Raw genomic sequence first — 16694 nt, forward strand, 5'->3', positions numbered from 1 at the left:
TACTGCAACTATTGCAAAGTACACCGAATGTCAGCAATTTGTTTGCATTCCTGACAATACGGATGTAATATTTTCTATTAAGGAGAACTTGACATTTTCTGACAAGGACAATTGAAGCCATTTAACAGTAAAAAGCCTGTTTAATTGCAGAATATATTGACAGTACAGTACAGCAATAAAAACACTGCCATATTGCTCCTATTTTACATGACTTACACAGCTGCTGTTCAGCTTATCAAACAAAAACAGTAATACGGTACTTGTACAGTAATGATGAGAAACACAACATACAGACAGGCTCACAGAGCACTTTGCCTATCACTTTCCACTCACAGGTGGCTGTGTTAATTAAGAAATGCACAATATTATAATAATCATAAGAGCGAGAAGAAAGACACAGAGCATTCGATCCCTACAGTGGTGACGTCCTCATCACTGGGGCAAAAAGGGACAAACTGGGCTGAAACAACTGGTCACACAGGGAGCGGAGATGCACAGCCACGAAGCCCACATATGAAAACAAAACAAAGATAATAAAAACCAAAAGAAATATGGATTACTTTGTACGTACGCAATACATACATGACATGAAATGACTTGACATTTTCCATGGTCACTCATTACTCTGCGAACTGGCCTTCATTCACCAAATTACTGTACATTCTCTCTATTACATGTACCTCAGTTCATGCATCATATAAGTGCTGTGGCATTTCACTACAAGGCTTCAGTTTGTAAATAAGGGCACCACAGCTGCTTCTTCACAGCCCTTTTGTCCCTCAGCTACCGCAGAATCCTCGGAGCCGACCTGTCGTCAGTCACTGCCTTGCGGAGCCTCACCCCCCGGCGTATAGACACCAGCATATCCATGTCCTCCTGGGTCGTGGAGGACGGCTCCTGGGGCGCACACTGAGCCGGATCCTCTGGCAGAGGGCTGTGGAAAGGGAAGTGACCCTCACCGAGGGCGTGGGCGCTGGCTGCCAGCTCCCCTATCTTCTCCACCAGGCTGTGGCGGTTGGCAGCGAGCATAGGGTCCTCCTCAGCACTGTGGGTGGCCATGCCAGGGGCCTGTTGAGCATAAACGGTCCTGTCCACCCCTCCTCCACAGCCCCAAGCTGTGTCAGGGAGGCTCATCCGCTTTGGAGAAGCCCTCATGTAGTCACTAGCAGTTGGGTCATCACCGTATAGAAACTCCTCGCTGGCCACACGATGCTGGGATGGGCTAGCATACCCCGGTGAATCTGGCACTGTGGGGGTCTTAACTGGCACGATGGGGGGCCGGATGGGAATGGGGCCAGATGTGGACGGCGTGCGTCTCACTCCAGTTTTGGAGGAGGGTGTCCGGCGAATGGTGGCCGTCCCCGACGTGATAGCTCCAGAGCTGCTCCCCCCTGCACCGTTTGGAGTGCCCTGCAGGGTCTTACCTGCAGGCAGACCTGCTGTGCTGGCAGGCCGCTTGGTTTGGATCATGCGGCGGTAGCTCTGAGCGATGTTACTGTGGCGTGGGATGGTGGAGGACTTGTCAAAGTCTGCCTGTCCCTCGCTGTCACCATCCCCATTGAGAGAGTAGCACTCATAATCAGACCCTAGAAGTGACAGTGAGTCATGAACATCTATTTTTACACTGAATAATAAAGAATACTGAAAACAACAATGCACTGAAGAGTTACTTTGCAGCTGTTGAGCTTTACTGCATACTAACTTACAGTAGCCACATTAGAATTGGAGGGAAACAGTACAGCACTTTCCAAATTACAGAAGTGCAAAGATTCCCATCAAAGTTACATGGAAAAACAACAGGGAAATTCAGAAATTCTGTGCTGTATAATGTATATACAGTATGTCATGTGTGCTTTACCCTGAGGGAGTGTGTGGCTGTTAAGGGTGAGTATTACCTTGTGAGGGTATGGTGTCCTCGGAGCAGGAGGGAGTGTTGGTCTGGGTGCTGTAGCCGCTGGAGTACTGCAGCGAGTCCCTGCTGCTCTTCTGCTGCTCCATACTCAAGCCTCTGGTCAGAACCATAGCTAGAGTACTGGCTGCTGGAGAGAGTTGCTCGCAATGCTGACGCGCACGCACGCACACCCACACACACACACACACACACACACACACACAATAAAGATTGGCACACTTTGCAATTCACCACTCTCCAATTCTCGAGGCATACAAATGTATGCACTGCCATTTATATTTTTACTCCATGAGGACTTCTTACCTTGGCTGCAATGGTTCCTGGGACAATTCTCGCTCGGTATGGATCATCTGGTTGCATTCCAGAATACCCTAGTGGACTGGGTGGAGCTTCCAGTTCTCTCATCTTATCCACAGACTCCCTCCTACGCTGCAGAGTGCTGGCCAATGATGGCTCACAGGATTTAGCCCAGTCCTGCAGTAGCAGACGGAACAATGAGACTGCCCTACAACTGTGCGCCTCCAGTGTTTGCCACCTAACAGTCGTTAAACACGGACGCTGCTGATTTGGCTCATGAACTGGTTAGATGCCGATGTAGGAATGGACAGAATACATTAAGCTATGTAAGTGTAAGTGTCAATGTAAAAGACAAGCTACAGATCTGTCAAAATAAACTAACCAGAGTGATTCTTAAATTACATCCTAGAACTCATCTTCTTGCGTACCATTTCTCCAGTCTTGGGTGGCTCAGAGTGGAGGAGAGGGTTTCTCAACTTAAACTGTGTTTAGTTTATAAAATAAGAAATAATCTGGCACCCAAGTATTTATGTGATTACTTTTCAAAAATTAGTGATACACACAATTACTGTACCCGGGGGAGTTTAGCTTTAGGAGCTGTATGGGAAAGTATTCTTTCCTATACTCTGCAGCTGTCTTGTGGAATAGTTTGCCTTTAAACATTAAACTGTTGAGCTCTTCATATTATCATTTTAAATCTTCAATAAAAAACTGGTTATTAAACTTATAAAGGAAAAAAGAAGAAAGGAAATAGAAATAGAAATCCTTGAAGTAGTAGGAATACTGTATTATTTGCTTGTGTGTCTGTTTGTCTATCTGGGAATTTAGTCCTGGATATATCTGTTTTATTGTGATTTTTTTATTTTTTATTTTATTTTATTTGATTTATTGATATGCTTTCCTTTCTCTTTGTTTTCAATGTTGTTAGTCTATGTACTGTCACTTGTCTTCCATCATAAGGACCACAATGGAAACAAGCCTTTGGGCTTTTTTGTGTTTTTTCTATCCTTTTGAACACGTTGTGTTGATTGTTGTTGTTGTTCAATAAATTTTCCATCCATCCATCCAAGTGTCAATGTAAGTTTAGCACATCTTTCTGAGGAAAGATTGCAAAACTGAGCTTGATGAGCAACAGCAAAATGGTGACTGTGAGGTTAATCTTTACGCTCATTAATGTGCATGAAGGCAATAAAACACAAGAAGCAAAGAAGCAACCAAGTTTTAAAAGAGAAAAGTAAGTAAAGTAATTGCAAATGAAAACAAACCTTCCAGCTAGGAACCTTTGATGTGGGTGAGGGGGTGTTGGATACCGTGGAGTGGTTAAATGTGGGGGACGCAGGAAGTATGACAGAGAGAGGCCTGATGGTGCCAGTGTGAGAGAAAGCAGGGCGGAAGGTACCGAAGGATGAGCATGAGCCAAACTGCGGAACGGACAGACAAGTCTGAGTCAGAGTGCTCAACATCCATGAATAGTCCACGTCAAACCGCACTACGGCTGTCAAGAGGAGCCCACGGGCCTCTTTAAGCTAAAGATAATCAGTGAAATGCACAGCACATCATGTGTGTGTGTGTGTGTGTGCGCACGCGTGTGTATGTGTGTGTGTGTGTGTCCAATAATACAAGTTGAATGGTGTGATGCATACAGTACTAACCGCTGTAGGGGAGTTGCACTCGCTGACAGACTGGCAGGTTTCTGAAGCCTCAGAGGAGGCTGAGCTTGTTGATTTCTGGGAAAGGGAAGATGAAGTAAAAAACAGTGGAGAGGAGGAGGAAATGGAGAAAGAAAGGCAGGTGTGAGAGATGAGAGATGCACAGGAAGAGGGTGTGAGTTGGAGAAGAGTACTGATGAGCTTTAGGAGGAGGGAGTTATTTTGGTCTCTGAGGGGATGTATATAGACCATAGCCTAGATCGAAAAATAAAGTAGCCTGTAAGATCATTTATTCAGCAGAGAACATTGCATCAGTTGATGTGCTGGTGTGCTGTTGAGTGTGTTCTGTACACTACACTCTTTTCAGACCGTGAGAGTCTGACTAACTTCATCAGTCCAGGGGGATACAAATATTCAACATTTGCAACAGAGCTTTCTCAGCAAAAACAAAGAGCTCTGTGTGGGAACGGTGGCCAAGCTACTGAGCTGTTATCGAGACATATGGGGTTTTGTCTGAGATGCAAACACGCAATAATTGAAGGTGCCACGCCTGGATAGCTCAGTTGGTAGAGCGGGCGCCCATATATAGAGGTTTATTCCTTGACGCAGTGGGACCGGGTTCGACTCCGACCTGCTGCCCTTTGCTGCACGTCATCCCCCATCTCTCTCCCCCTTTCATGCCTATCCACTGTCACTGTATAAATAAAGGGAAAAGCCCCCAAAAAATAATCTTTAAATAAAAATAAATAAAGGCCTAAAAATGCCCCAAAAATAATGATTGAAGGATTGTTGTTAAAAAAAAAAAAAAAAAAGTGATTTCTTTTTTGACCTACTGTGACCACAAAGTGGTGTTGTTTCCTCCTGCCCTACGGTGTTACTGCCTGAGGAATTTCTGGAGCTAAGAAGTCTGCTTTGTGACTGGTGTTGCTGCCATGAAATCCCTTAGTTCCTCCTGATCAAAGAATAAACTTTAGTGTCAAGGCTGAGGTGTTATGCTACCTGGCTGGTGATGTCAGAGGGCATGGGCGACGGAGGCTTGGAGTGGGTGTTGGCGTCCTGGGACACGAAGCCCGAGTCGTGGGAGGAGACGCTGCTGAGCCGATGCGCTCCTGCAGAGGGCATCTGGAGGATGCTGTTGACAGGATATCACATCAGTATATAACTCGAAATATATATGGAGGATTTATAATGACCAAAATGAAAAAAAGTCATTTGCATTTCATTTTTATGTTTGCATTTACTGGGTCATAATTAAATGACAAACATATGTTAAATGACAATTATTTAGCCTTTTTTCTTTAACTAAATGATTTTTTTTTTTATCACTGAAACACGATTTTTCCATGCCACATTCAAATTAATTGACAACACGGAAAACAAGTGAAGAGATGCATTGCATTTCCGTGTTGTCCAGCAGGGAGCAGCATAGACGTGCCAATACTGAATGCATGATGAGGCGCAAGGGAGCTTTTCCTTTTTATAACAGGAGATGCATCATCCATGTCAAAATTAAAATACAATCAACTGTCCAATCACATTGGGGCCTGGACATGGGCGGGGCTTAGTGTCATTGATAGCAGCACATTTGCTTTAAAAATTCTCAGAAATGTAACTAGATGTGCAGTTAATAGTAGCGTCCCACAGATAACGATTTCAATGTGAAAGGCTGTCGTCATGGCCGCCATCACTTAGTGTCAGCAATGATAAGGTCCAACTATGGTCAGGCTCCCAAGCAGTGATTGGTCAGTCGTTTGCATTTCATTTAGGCATTGAGGATGATGCATCCCCTTTTCTAAAATGAAAATGCTCCCTCGCTCCTCCTTATGAAAACAAATGATAGTGCTTTGCCTTTAGTATACGCAGGTCTATGCTGCTCTCTATAAGAAAAAAGTGAAATGCATTACACCCCTTCACTTTGTTTCCTGTGGCATGGTTTGATTTGAATGTTTAGTTATTAAAGGCAAAATATAATCAATGGTCCTGGTAACAAATGTTTTTCATTTAATGATGATGACACAGTAAATGCATACATGAAAAGAAATACATATTACATTTTTATTTCCGTTTTTTTTCCTTGCTTGATTTGTGTTAATTTGGGCATCATAAATCTTCCATAAAAACATACAGTATGCATGTTAAACGGGATTGTAATCAATATTCTAGCATGTCTATCCCCCTAATTTTGTTCTGAAACTTGTAATGGGAAGAGTTATGTGTAGACCACGGCAACAAATGAGAGGAAAAACTAAATAAAAAATGTATTACAAAAGCTGAGAACATGAAGGCAGTGTTATGTCGAAATTCTAAATGATGCTATTCTTCTAATACTGGCGTATCAAAGAGCATTTAGAAGTAATCCTTTCTTTGATATTTCTTTCCCTCTGAACATTAACAGCTGTCTTCGTGCTTTTTGTCTCCTGCTCTGTCATTCTCACTCAGCTTTGCTTCTCTTTGTCACCCACGCATTTGAAAATGTGCAACATGTGCTTCTCACCTTCCCTCAGTACTGATCTCCCACGCCTCCCCCTCTCCTCTCCCTCTGGGATATATATGAAGTTATCACTTATCTTTAATCTTTATCCTCTAGGATAAGGCTTAAGGAGTAATGCCAAATTAAATATCACAAATCAAATGACCTTAAACGATTCATTACTAGACCCTATTCTTATGCCCTCTTTCTCTCTAATCCGTGCCTTTGGGAAGTACTAAGTGAGCGTGTTGTTCTTCTATCCTGCTACCAAGACCTTGGTCTCTTGATCACAAGTTTATTTTTAAATTTCCGTATCATATCGGTCAAGTTGAGACCAAGGTTGTTTCTAAGTTTTTCATGGACTAGTCTTATTCTACCCTCAAAAACATAACACTAATTGTGATTTAAAACCTAAATCCGCGTTAAAAGTAGCCAGTCAAACATTTAGTCAGTGGCTGCAATGTGAATAATTTAAGAATGCTAAAAATAGGCTACAGTGTTAATTTGGTAGAAATATCAGGTAGGTTCTGTTAGGAACTATAACCAACACCAACACCAAAGCAAGGGGATGATGACTTGTGATAGCAAGGCTTGATGTTCCTTTAACTCTATTATTACAAGGATTTATATCTAAAGAAAAGCTCCTTTCTTGACCTAAAAAAAGCACATTTGACCCACATTAATAGATAAATTGTTGAACTATCACCATTAGACTTACAAATATGTGGAATTTGGTTATCCTGTAGGCTCATGGCTGTCAGGCTGTAATGTTTCACAGCTTGGAGCTAATCTGGCTGTAAGAAGCTTGAGAACTGCAAATCTGCCAGGAGCAAAAGCTGAGAAACTGGCAAGATACGCCATGTACTGCATGTCGACTGTCTCTGATAGTCTGGCTGTGTGGTAAGAGGGGGGGGGTTCACCTACTTGTGTATTCATGACAACCTTTAATATTTCAGTCCTTTGCTAGTGTGTTAATAAGTGAGTTGAAATCAAGAATGTGCATGTTTGTTGACTCAAAACGGCATGACAGCTCAGATGCAGTAGGGATAAAATCCACCATTAGCAACACATCTGACATGACACACCAAACAAAACACGCTGAACAGTGTGTATGTGTGTGTGTGTGTGTGTGTGTGTGTGTGTGTGTGTTATATACCTGCACATGCTGCTCTTCCTAGAGCCGGTGCTGCTGGGGGAGGAAGGAGGGGTCTGGTAAGACCAGCTATAGTCGGAGCCTTTCAGATCCCGGATCACCTGCGGCGACACATAATCATATGGTGATGATGCAGTGGCAACAATTGCTTATACACAAATAAGAAAGAAAAAAAACATGTAATGGTTTAGATAGGTTCTAACCAATTACTGCTAATTATGACTCAAGCTGTGCTGAGGAACATATGAAGGGATAAATTAGTTTTGAATGAATCAGTTTAGTCACGTTGTGGTGTAATTGTAATAGGAAGGTATGTAGTTTCATTTTCAAATGGGCTATATACTTTCCTTAAACAGCGTCATTTTAAGCAAACGTTACTCAAACAGGAGTAGTAGTGCATGTGTTGGGGACTATTTTCACTAGCGGATTGATACACAAATGCTCTGAGGCGTATTTACGGCAGACGGGAAGGAGTATGTTGGATCATCAAATAAGAGGTTCTTGCAAAATGGAATGTGCAAAATAATCGTTTTTCTCAATTACAATTTTGTGTGATCGTCGGGAACCGAAATCAAATCGCGATCAAAATTTGATTAATTGCACGGCCCTATCTTGTTGTTGATAATAAGAAAAATACAGAATGACCAGACTCATCATTTAACAGATTTGGTTATGATCCAAATAACCTGACCATCTCTGGCCGGATGTCATTAGTAGCGTCAGTAGCATTAGACGTCTGTTACCTGCTCACTGGCTGGTGGCAGCTTATGTGGGTCTTCGGTCAGCATAGTGAGGTCATCAACAATGGGCTGTAAATGCGTTATCTCTCCCAGCATGGCAATCTCTACATTCTGGAGGGGAGAACACCGTGGATTGAATTAAACAGCTACCACATCAAAAGCAAGTAAAACATCTATTTACACCTATAACTTTAGGGTGAATAAAGGGCTAAATGTTCCTCACCACCACAGGCTGCAGAAGGTTAATGAATGTACAGTAACGCCCTCTCTCTTCTAGGAGGGCTCGGCGCACCGCCTGCTTCTCCGTCTCCTCCATCAGCAGGTACAGGTCACTGACATCCTGCATGGCACTGTCCAGCTGGGGGCGCAGGTTACCCCGGCCTGTGTAAGGCAAAGGGCGCAGAGACACAGAGCAGGGGAGGGAGGAAGGGTGGATGGATGGAAGGAGGAAAGAGGTGAGAGGGGTTGAGTAAAGATAGACGCAAGAGGAGGAGGAGGAGGAGGAGGAATATGAGGGGCGGGTGAAAATTAGGGAAGTGACATGAAGGAAGAAAAGTGCACACAGGTCAGGAAGGAGGGAAAGAGTAAAATATGAGAGATGATTAGAACACATAATGATAAACTGCTGCAGGTCAACGCACTAACAAGCATTACACTCAAATGGTTCATGTACATGGGAATGAGAGGACGCTGAAACATGTCGTCTATCATGAGTCGATGCAAAGCAGCTGGTGGTGACTTGTAGGTCCTGAAATGGATGTGATGATTAGACACACGACAGTAAACAGAATGTCTAAAAGAGTCATTCAAGACTAGAAACCGCAATGACACTAGATGATAGATGAAGGAAGGCAAAAGAATAAAAATGATGCAATGAAGATGACCACGCATATGCCCCATTTTCCGTCACTTTGATTGTGTGATTTACACAGACATATACTGCCAGATGAAAACACCCTACAGTGTATCTTAGCATATTTGGTTCAATCTCAAACAATGCGCTCACTAGAACTATCTTACAACTTGAAAATATAAGTAAGTAATATAGTTTAGAGTGAATTCAGATTTGTGTCTTGCTATGTTGTTTGCAACTACCTAGAGCGTGATCACTCTTACAGCGCTCTAATTGTATTTGGCAGGCAGCACCCCGTATATTTGTCTTACCACTGTCTTTATGTTTAAGACATATTGGCTTAATTGGCTAATCGTTCAGTGCACCAGCAGTTAATATGACACTGATTAAATTAAGAGTCCCATACGGATCTAACAGCTTGTCAATTAAAAGTTCCTTAAAAACAGACGTTCAGGTCTTTGGTAGTATACTTAGCTCGTCATGGAGCCAAGTGTCAGCTCACGACAAAAAAAGCTATACAATAATTACTCAGAGGACTGAAAGATTGTCTATCAGATAAGTTGCCAAAAAAATTGACAGTTTCTCACTCTATTAAGAGGCATTTAGAAAGCAGAAGTGCTACATTTGAAACAGGTCTGGCAAACTATCAATATGCAAAAGACAAGTACAAGGAGTTAACCAATGTATGAATAAAAAATATACAGCATGTGCCATTTCTCAAAAGGCATTTTTCATGGAAAACATTTTGGCATGTCACAGCAAGAAAAGCACAAGTGTAAATAATAAAATGAATGATGGCTGAATTCCATTTTGCTGCTTCACAGTCTACACGGTTTCACGGTCCTGCTATTGTGCATGCTGGCTCACTGTCACGCCTTACTGGGACACTTGAATAGAACAGTCGTCAGTAATGTCAGTAGTAGCCTATATCCACGACCTTCCACTTCCGGGATTGCTCCGCCGGATTTCACTCTTTTCGGCTAGATGTCCGTTACCTTCCGCTTTCTTTGTGTTGGAATTTTAAACTCGGGTGGATTTATGAGGACTATGGTTAACTGCTCCTCAGATCTCTGCAGGGTAAATCCAGACAGCTAACTAGACTATGTGTCCAATCTGAGGTTTCTGTTGCACGACTAAAACAACCTTTTGAACGTACACGTTCCACCAAAACAAGTTAACTTCCCGAGGCTATTTTGCAGCGGCACCGTGGCTCTGCCCTGTGCTTAGCGCCACCCAAGACGATTGCGATTGGTTTAAAGAAATGCCAATAAACAAGAGCACGTTTTTCTCCCATCCCGGAATGCTGTGTGGACTAGCCAGACCCTCCTCCGCAGCACTGTGGAGGAAGGTCTGGCAAAGCGAGACTATGTCAGTTGTAACACCCGTGCTACTCCTTCTATGACCAAGGCCGTTTCACCTATGCCCATGTATTACTTACACTCTTTTATGTTAGGATATTTACACTGAGTGCATCGCTTCAAGTATGGGTTGAGGAATAGTTCAACATTTTGGGAAATTCACTTTCTTGCTGAGAGTTAGATGAGAAGACACTCCTCTCATACCTTTCTGCCACGTATAAAGCTACAACCTGCAGCCGGTTAGCTTATCTTAGCATAAAGACTGGCAACACGGGAAAACAGCGAGCTGGCTAGCTAAAACTGAACATAGCAACGTGTCGTTTTAACATTGACGTTTTTTGTATGTTTTAAACAAAAGAGATTTATTATGTTATTAGTGAACTTTAGAGAAGCTGGTAGGCTAGCTGTTTCCATCTGTTTCCAGCCTTTGTGCTTAAGCTAAGCTAAATGGCTACTGTTGGTAGCTTCATATCTAGCGTACAGGAAAGTGGCATCAATCTCATCTAACTCTCTGCATAAAGCAAATAAGCATATATTTTTCAAAATGTCAAACAGTTCCTTCTTTTTAACCAAAAATGCTAAGACAGCACAGGGTGTTCTTTGACTGGCAGTTTTATCTAAATATGTTTAAGAAGCATTTGAAAACTACGCCACAAAGCACAGCAGACATACCTAGAAGCTCTACAGCCAGGGGAAATAGCCAGAAAGAAATAGAGGGGTTGCAGGGACAAGCAAGGGGAAGAGAAACAGAAGAACAGGCAGTGTTAGCTGTATCAAATCAGTGCACATTGCATGTTTATGACTAGCCCGTACCACTGGTGTACTGTCAATCCTGCCTGAAGTGTAATTACAATCAGCAGTAGGGGCTAATACAAGCACAGCCAGGAAAGAAGATCATTTCTTTGATTTAAAGGTAGAAGCTGACAAATCATCCAAAAGCTGAAAAGGAGCCTTTGAAATTGTGCCAGGCATTTAGATTTGACTAAGTTGTCATTTCTAATTCTACACTCTAGATGGCGCCAGTTCAATCTGAACCATTTGTACAGACCAGGGACCAGCGGCGGCAGCACCAGCATTAATATCAGGCCTAAAATCTCAATAAAGTTGTGCGAGTCGTTTTTATAATGAATAGGTTCTTGTCATTGTGGAAATGTTCTCACCTTTTCTTGCTTTTTTCTGGAGCTTTATGGTGTCTAGCGACTTCCTTTTGATTTCCTGACGAGACCTCTTGTATTCTGTGAAGAGCGATTCGAAAAAAGATGCATCAATTTCTGTCCAATATATTCTGTGCTCACAAATGAGTATTTATAGTTTGTGTTTCCAGGTTGTTCACCTTTGGCATGGTCTTTGTCCAGCTGATTAGCCGTCTTCTTCCATTCCTCTATCCTGTCCTGGAGTGGAGTAACCAGGCCTTCCATAAGAGCACTACAGCGACGGGGAGACACAATATGAGAAGAGAGAGTGAGAGGCATAACATAATGCTTTATTGTCATGGCACAAAACAGTGAAGAGTGGCAGAGAGGAAGGTCAACAGAGATAGGATGAAACCTGGGAACACAATAATCCCCTCAAGGCAAGAGAAGAGAGAAAATTGCAGTGGAGGAAAAAAAAAAAAAAAAAACAGGTGCCATTTACTTGGTGAAGTGGCGTAATTTTGCCTCGATGCTGCGGTGTCGCATACACATCCTTGTCAGAGCTGAGCCGACGTCCCTGGTGGCACCTTGGATAGGAAAAACCAAACAAATTGTCACCCACGATATAAGAGATTGGCATTACAAATCACAGATATGCCTCTTGGCCTAGAAACAATATATTATTCTACGAGGAGACATAACACATCACGAGAGTGTTTCGAAAGGTCTAATTCTCTCCTGTCAGATGGATTTATCAGGGTGTGTTTTTTTCCTGCTGGTGATGCGTTTCCAGCTGCAGCCACCAGGTGGACGAGTGCAGATTGTAAAAGCAGAGCCCATAAATGTCACATTTGTTTGGGGAAAGCAAATGTGCCACAGAAAAATAAAACCCTTCGCTCCCTCCCTTTTCACAAAACATGCATTTTTCCATTTGACACTTCAAATTCGTGCGTGATTCTCACCACACTGTAAACAACAGCTTGTGTGAATTGGTTACTGTACTTTTCCTCTCTGCTGAAGTGTAATTAAATGGGGTTTTCAGCCTCTAAAGCCCAGGCTGGCCCACTGTCTCCCAAATGGTTCACAGGTCGGTGTAATATGTGGCAGCACTGATCCGGTTGTAATCTGGGCCACATAGGGCTAATCTGAAGTCTCTCGCCCCAGATCCACCCTCACACACACACACACACACACACACACACACACAGAGAGGACATCTCTCAGCAGCAGACAGGCCTCCCAGAGTGGAGGCAGGCATGGTTGTATTTGTGTTCCTGAATGATTTTTGGAGCGCATGTGCACAGGTTCGGCATGTGTGTGTGTGGACAGGTGGTGTGATTTACCATCCCCCCACCCTTCCCGAAGTTCTCACCCCCTCTATCCTGGAGGAAAAAGGAGGGAACCTTGTAAGGGGATATCCCTCTATTCTTCCATGCCTGCTCTGCCTTTCCTGTTCTCTCTGTTTGCTAAACACCATTCATGCAGGGGGGACAGAGAGAGAAAGAGAAACTGGCTGTAACACTGCACTTCAAAACCAGGCAGAAGGAAAGAGTGATGCACAGAATGAAGCAAAAAGAAACGCACTACTTATATAGCGAGCCCAAAATCAGACACCGGTGAGATCTGTGCTATTTTCTAGTTATCATCACATAATGAAACTAGGTTACTGTCTCCAGCTGATATCACTGGTCACAGCTCAAAGACCATGTCACTCCAACACTTCAGTGACAGTTGCACCAGTTCAAAGACACCGAGCATGGACTCCATCTCACGGAGACATTTCTGTCAGGCAGATGTAGAATAACTTGAGTGTGTTGGTGTGTTGGGGGAGAGGAAGGGAGGGTTGTTCTGTGCCTGCATTGCTTTTCTGGGTAACTGAGGGAGAGGAGAGGGTTAGAGGTGAAAGATCATCCAGCTGTATCACACACACACACACACACACACACAGGCATTTAAACCACAGCAGAAAGTGATTGAGTGAACATGTGGTACCTGTACGTCGAGCTCTTGCTATAAATAGCAAAAGAAGTGTCCATCTTTAAAGGACTGGTGTTGAGTATCTGTCATGAAATGACTGGCTCTTTGCTGCATAAAGCCAAGTGTAAAGACATATGGCGAAGTTGCACACGACACATGCGCGCAGGTTATGCATCTCTCCTCTTTGACCTCCTCCTCTTAAAAGCATTAGGGGAGGCGTCCACAGCTGCAGATTAGCTCTTGCAGGATGGAGGGAGACTGAAGGAGAGACGGAGGGAGGCAGCGAGAGAGAGGGAGTAATGTGGGCTTCTTTATCTGTATAACAGACCTTCCCAATGTCACTGTCAGCCAGCGAGAGTTCCCCCCCCCTTCAACCCGCCATCTCATGTCCCATCCACACCTGCCAATTTCTCTTCCTCTCCCCTCCTCTTCCTCTCCTGTCTCCTCCTGCCTCCTTCCCCTCCCAGAGGGGGATCAGCTGACAGCTACATCCTGGGGAGGTCCAGAGGCTTCCTGCCCATGTCCAAGAGCCCTGCTGGCCTCTGGCCTCGACCGGATGGACAGATTCACTCCCACAGCACCCTGCATGCACACACAGGCATGTGACAAACATATACAAGTTGGGAGGAGGGTTTGGACTGACATTTTGTAGATTTCAAACTGAAAAAAATAAAGCATATCCATCCATCCATCCATCCATCCATCCATCCCTGAAGAGGGATCCCTCCTCTGTTTTTTCCAACTGAAGTTATTTCTTCTTTGTTTTGTGGGAGTTTATCCTTATTTGAGCCCTTTGAGGCAATTCTGTGATTTGTGATTTTTGGCTATTTAAATTAAATGGATTTGACTGTCTTCTATTTATATATCTCTCGATACTTGACTATGTAGCAGCTTAAAACGTGGCTAAAAGTGCGTTAGAGCTGGGAAAGTGATTATTTAGCAGACCTGGACCCCTGGGGCTTCAGGGAAAGCAGAGTCGACCTCACAGCAGACACCCACACATGCATGAATGAAGCAAAACACAGACCAGGGTGGAAGGGAGCCGTTATGTATCCACGTCATATATCTTAAAACATGGAGCAAACAACTGGGACTGCGGTGCATGTCGCCGAAGCTGATGGCACCTGGTTTACTACATATGCCGAACATAAATATAAATTGCCACCAGATCTGCTGTGTATGTTGAGGAGTACATGGGGTTGTTGGTGGGAAAGTCAAGCCCCAACCGTAGGGCTTTGTTGGGAACCTTAAGCTCCAGTACCCAGGACTGGTTCAATGTAGTCCTAGTGTTTAGTGAGTGGTTCCATCCAGAGCTCTGGTTCTGATTAACTCCCCTGATTCCTGGGGGTAGGAGGAGCGTTTTAATAGGTCTACTTTATAGGGGGCTCTCCTGCCAGGAGCCGGGAGCCAGGAGCTAAACTACTCAGTCCCTGATGTCTTCAACATGGTAGCTAAGCTTAACTATCTCTCCCTTTCAGCATCGAAACCTTGCTGCTCGGCTCAGGTTTTTATTTGCAGTCGAGACTACCGAGCTGGAGTGAGATTCTGCTGTAGTTAGATTTGTGCGTTTTTGAGCTGAATCCAGTTCTCCTGAATCGAGTGGGTGCTCCCCTCTTTCTCCGCTTCCTGAGTCAATAAAGCATGTTTATGCGGTCTGTAGAGCGAAAAGGTACAGAACATCCTCACAGTTACACTTCCAGGAATATGAAGGTTGTTTTTTTGCACAGCTCTTATACAGTCATTGCTTAGCGAAGGAAATCCCATCATCCGTGAGAAAACAGTTATTCCTCACGCTGGCACCTTGGCCTGACTGCGGCTGGTATAGACAGTTAAGCCTCCCGCTTTTACCCTCCCTCAAACCTTTTAAGTGCTACAGAATGTGAGCTGGCAGGGACACAGCAGAGGCCACTGATGGATGAAAGGGGCCATGGGTTTGAGAAGGGAGGAGGGGGGGGGGAGGAAGAAAGAGGGTACACGCTGCCGAGGTGCCGGCTGGTTTTCGGCCAGTCATGGGGGCAGAGGAAGTGTTAGCTGGCTGCAGGTGCAACAGGCACTGCAAGGACAAAATCTCCCACATTCGGCCCAGTAAATATTTAAGTGATCATTGCTTTATGTAATGTTTTCCAACATCATCAAAATCTTCACTCAGTTTGTCTGTTTATCGAATCATTTATTAAAGAATCGAAACGCATCACGCAAACATTTTTTGTCAGTGACTGGTCTCGTTCAGTTACCACTTGAGCAAATACGCAACTGAGATTTCTGAATTCAAAAACCTAACGAAACATCATACATTCACATCATCAAACGTTCGCTTCAAAGCACAGCTGGCGTATCTCAGTGGGAGCAGTCCGTATAAAAAAAATACAGCCGCATCCCGTGTGACTGCTGGTTAGGGAGAAATAGCTTCTGATGGAGGGAAAAGAGGCGGATGACCAAGTGCGGACATCGATTGTAGAACGAGAGTACAGTTCTGTACGCCTGTAACAAGAGAGTTAGAGATCTAACTCAAGTTATATAAATTGTGGATGACAGACACAGACAGTGTGCGAGTCTTTTATGAAACTCTCCAGAATCTCTCTGATCTAAAATGTGAGTATATTCACGTTCTTAAGAGCCGGACTAGTGAAAATAAGCATTTCATGAGATTCTTTGTTTATGATTGTAACACAAAGTAAATGTCTGTTTTACTCATTTTTATGTAAATGAGTTATCTGCTGACAGATTGGGGTGAAAAGTATATTTCACTTTGTAAACAAAGCCTAATGTGGGGTGACAGTGTTTGAGGGAGGGGTGATTGTTTGTATTCATTGTCTAAAATAAGACTAACAACCAAGACACAGACCCACTGCTGTATATGCAGAAATAATAATAATAATAATAATAATAATAATAATAATAATAATAATAATAATAATAATAATAATAATAATAATAGCAAAGTTACCCACATTTTATTTTGAGATTTTTTGGATTAAAACCTAATATGTAGAAATTATTATAATTACAGTATTGAAGTGGTAACCCTTCCTTTTGCCACAAAGTGGACTTTGATGAAAGTAGCAAAATACAGAAATTAAAATAAAGCATTCTTATTACACCAAATAAGGAAATATTATGTTGTATATGTTATATGGAGTGACAAGTCAAGT

The 16694-nt window shown here is 43.3% G+C and overlaps 1 protein-coding gene across 7 annotated transcripts in view; it reads right to left on the reverse strand.

Annotated features, from left to right (window-relative positions):
* Positions 1–120: 120 nt before the first annotated feature.
* mtss1la (MTSS I-BAR domain containing 2a) overlaps positions 121–16694 on the reverse strand; it is a 28834-nt gene continuing 12260 nt past the window's right edge. For 3 of the 7 annotated variants that reach the window (XM_036003360.1, XM_031283189.2, XM_031283192.2), the window contains 13 exons: positions 12068–12152; positions 11766–11857; positions 11593–11667; positions 11105–11113; positions 8445–8602; positions 8225–8332; positions 7485–7582; positions 4858–4990; positions 3862–3936; positions 3475–3630; positions 2216–2386; positions 1896–2061; positions 121–1586 (listed from right to left, as the gene is read on the reverse strand). In XM_036003360.1, the coding sequence (XP_035859253.1) occupies positions 784–1586; positions 1896–2061; positions 2216–2386; positions 3475–3630; positions 3862–3936; positions 4858–4990; positions 7485–7582; positions 8225–8332; positions 8445–8602; positions 11105–11113; positions 11593–11667; positions 11766–11857; positions 12068–12152 (2129 nt within the window). In that variant the 3' untranslated portion in view covers positions 121–783. The remainder of the gene's footprint in view (positions 1587–1895; positions 2062–2215; positions 2387–3474; positions 3631–3861; positions 3937–4857; positions 4991–7484; positions 7583–8224; positions 8333–8444; positions 8603–11104; positions 11114–11592; positions 11668–11765; positions 11858–12067; positions 12153–16694) is intronic. The other 4 variants (XM_031283193.2, XM_031283191.2, XM_036003361.1 and 1 more) reach the window with 4 other exon arrangements.

Source organism: Sander lucioperca, chromosome 7 (genome assembly GCF_008315115.2).
Source record: "Sander lucioperca isolate FBNREF2018 chromosome 7, SLUC_FBN_1.2, whole genome shotgun sequence".
NCBI lineage: Eukaryota > Metazoa > Chordata > Actinopteri > Perciformes > Percidae > Sander > Sander lucioperca.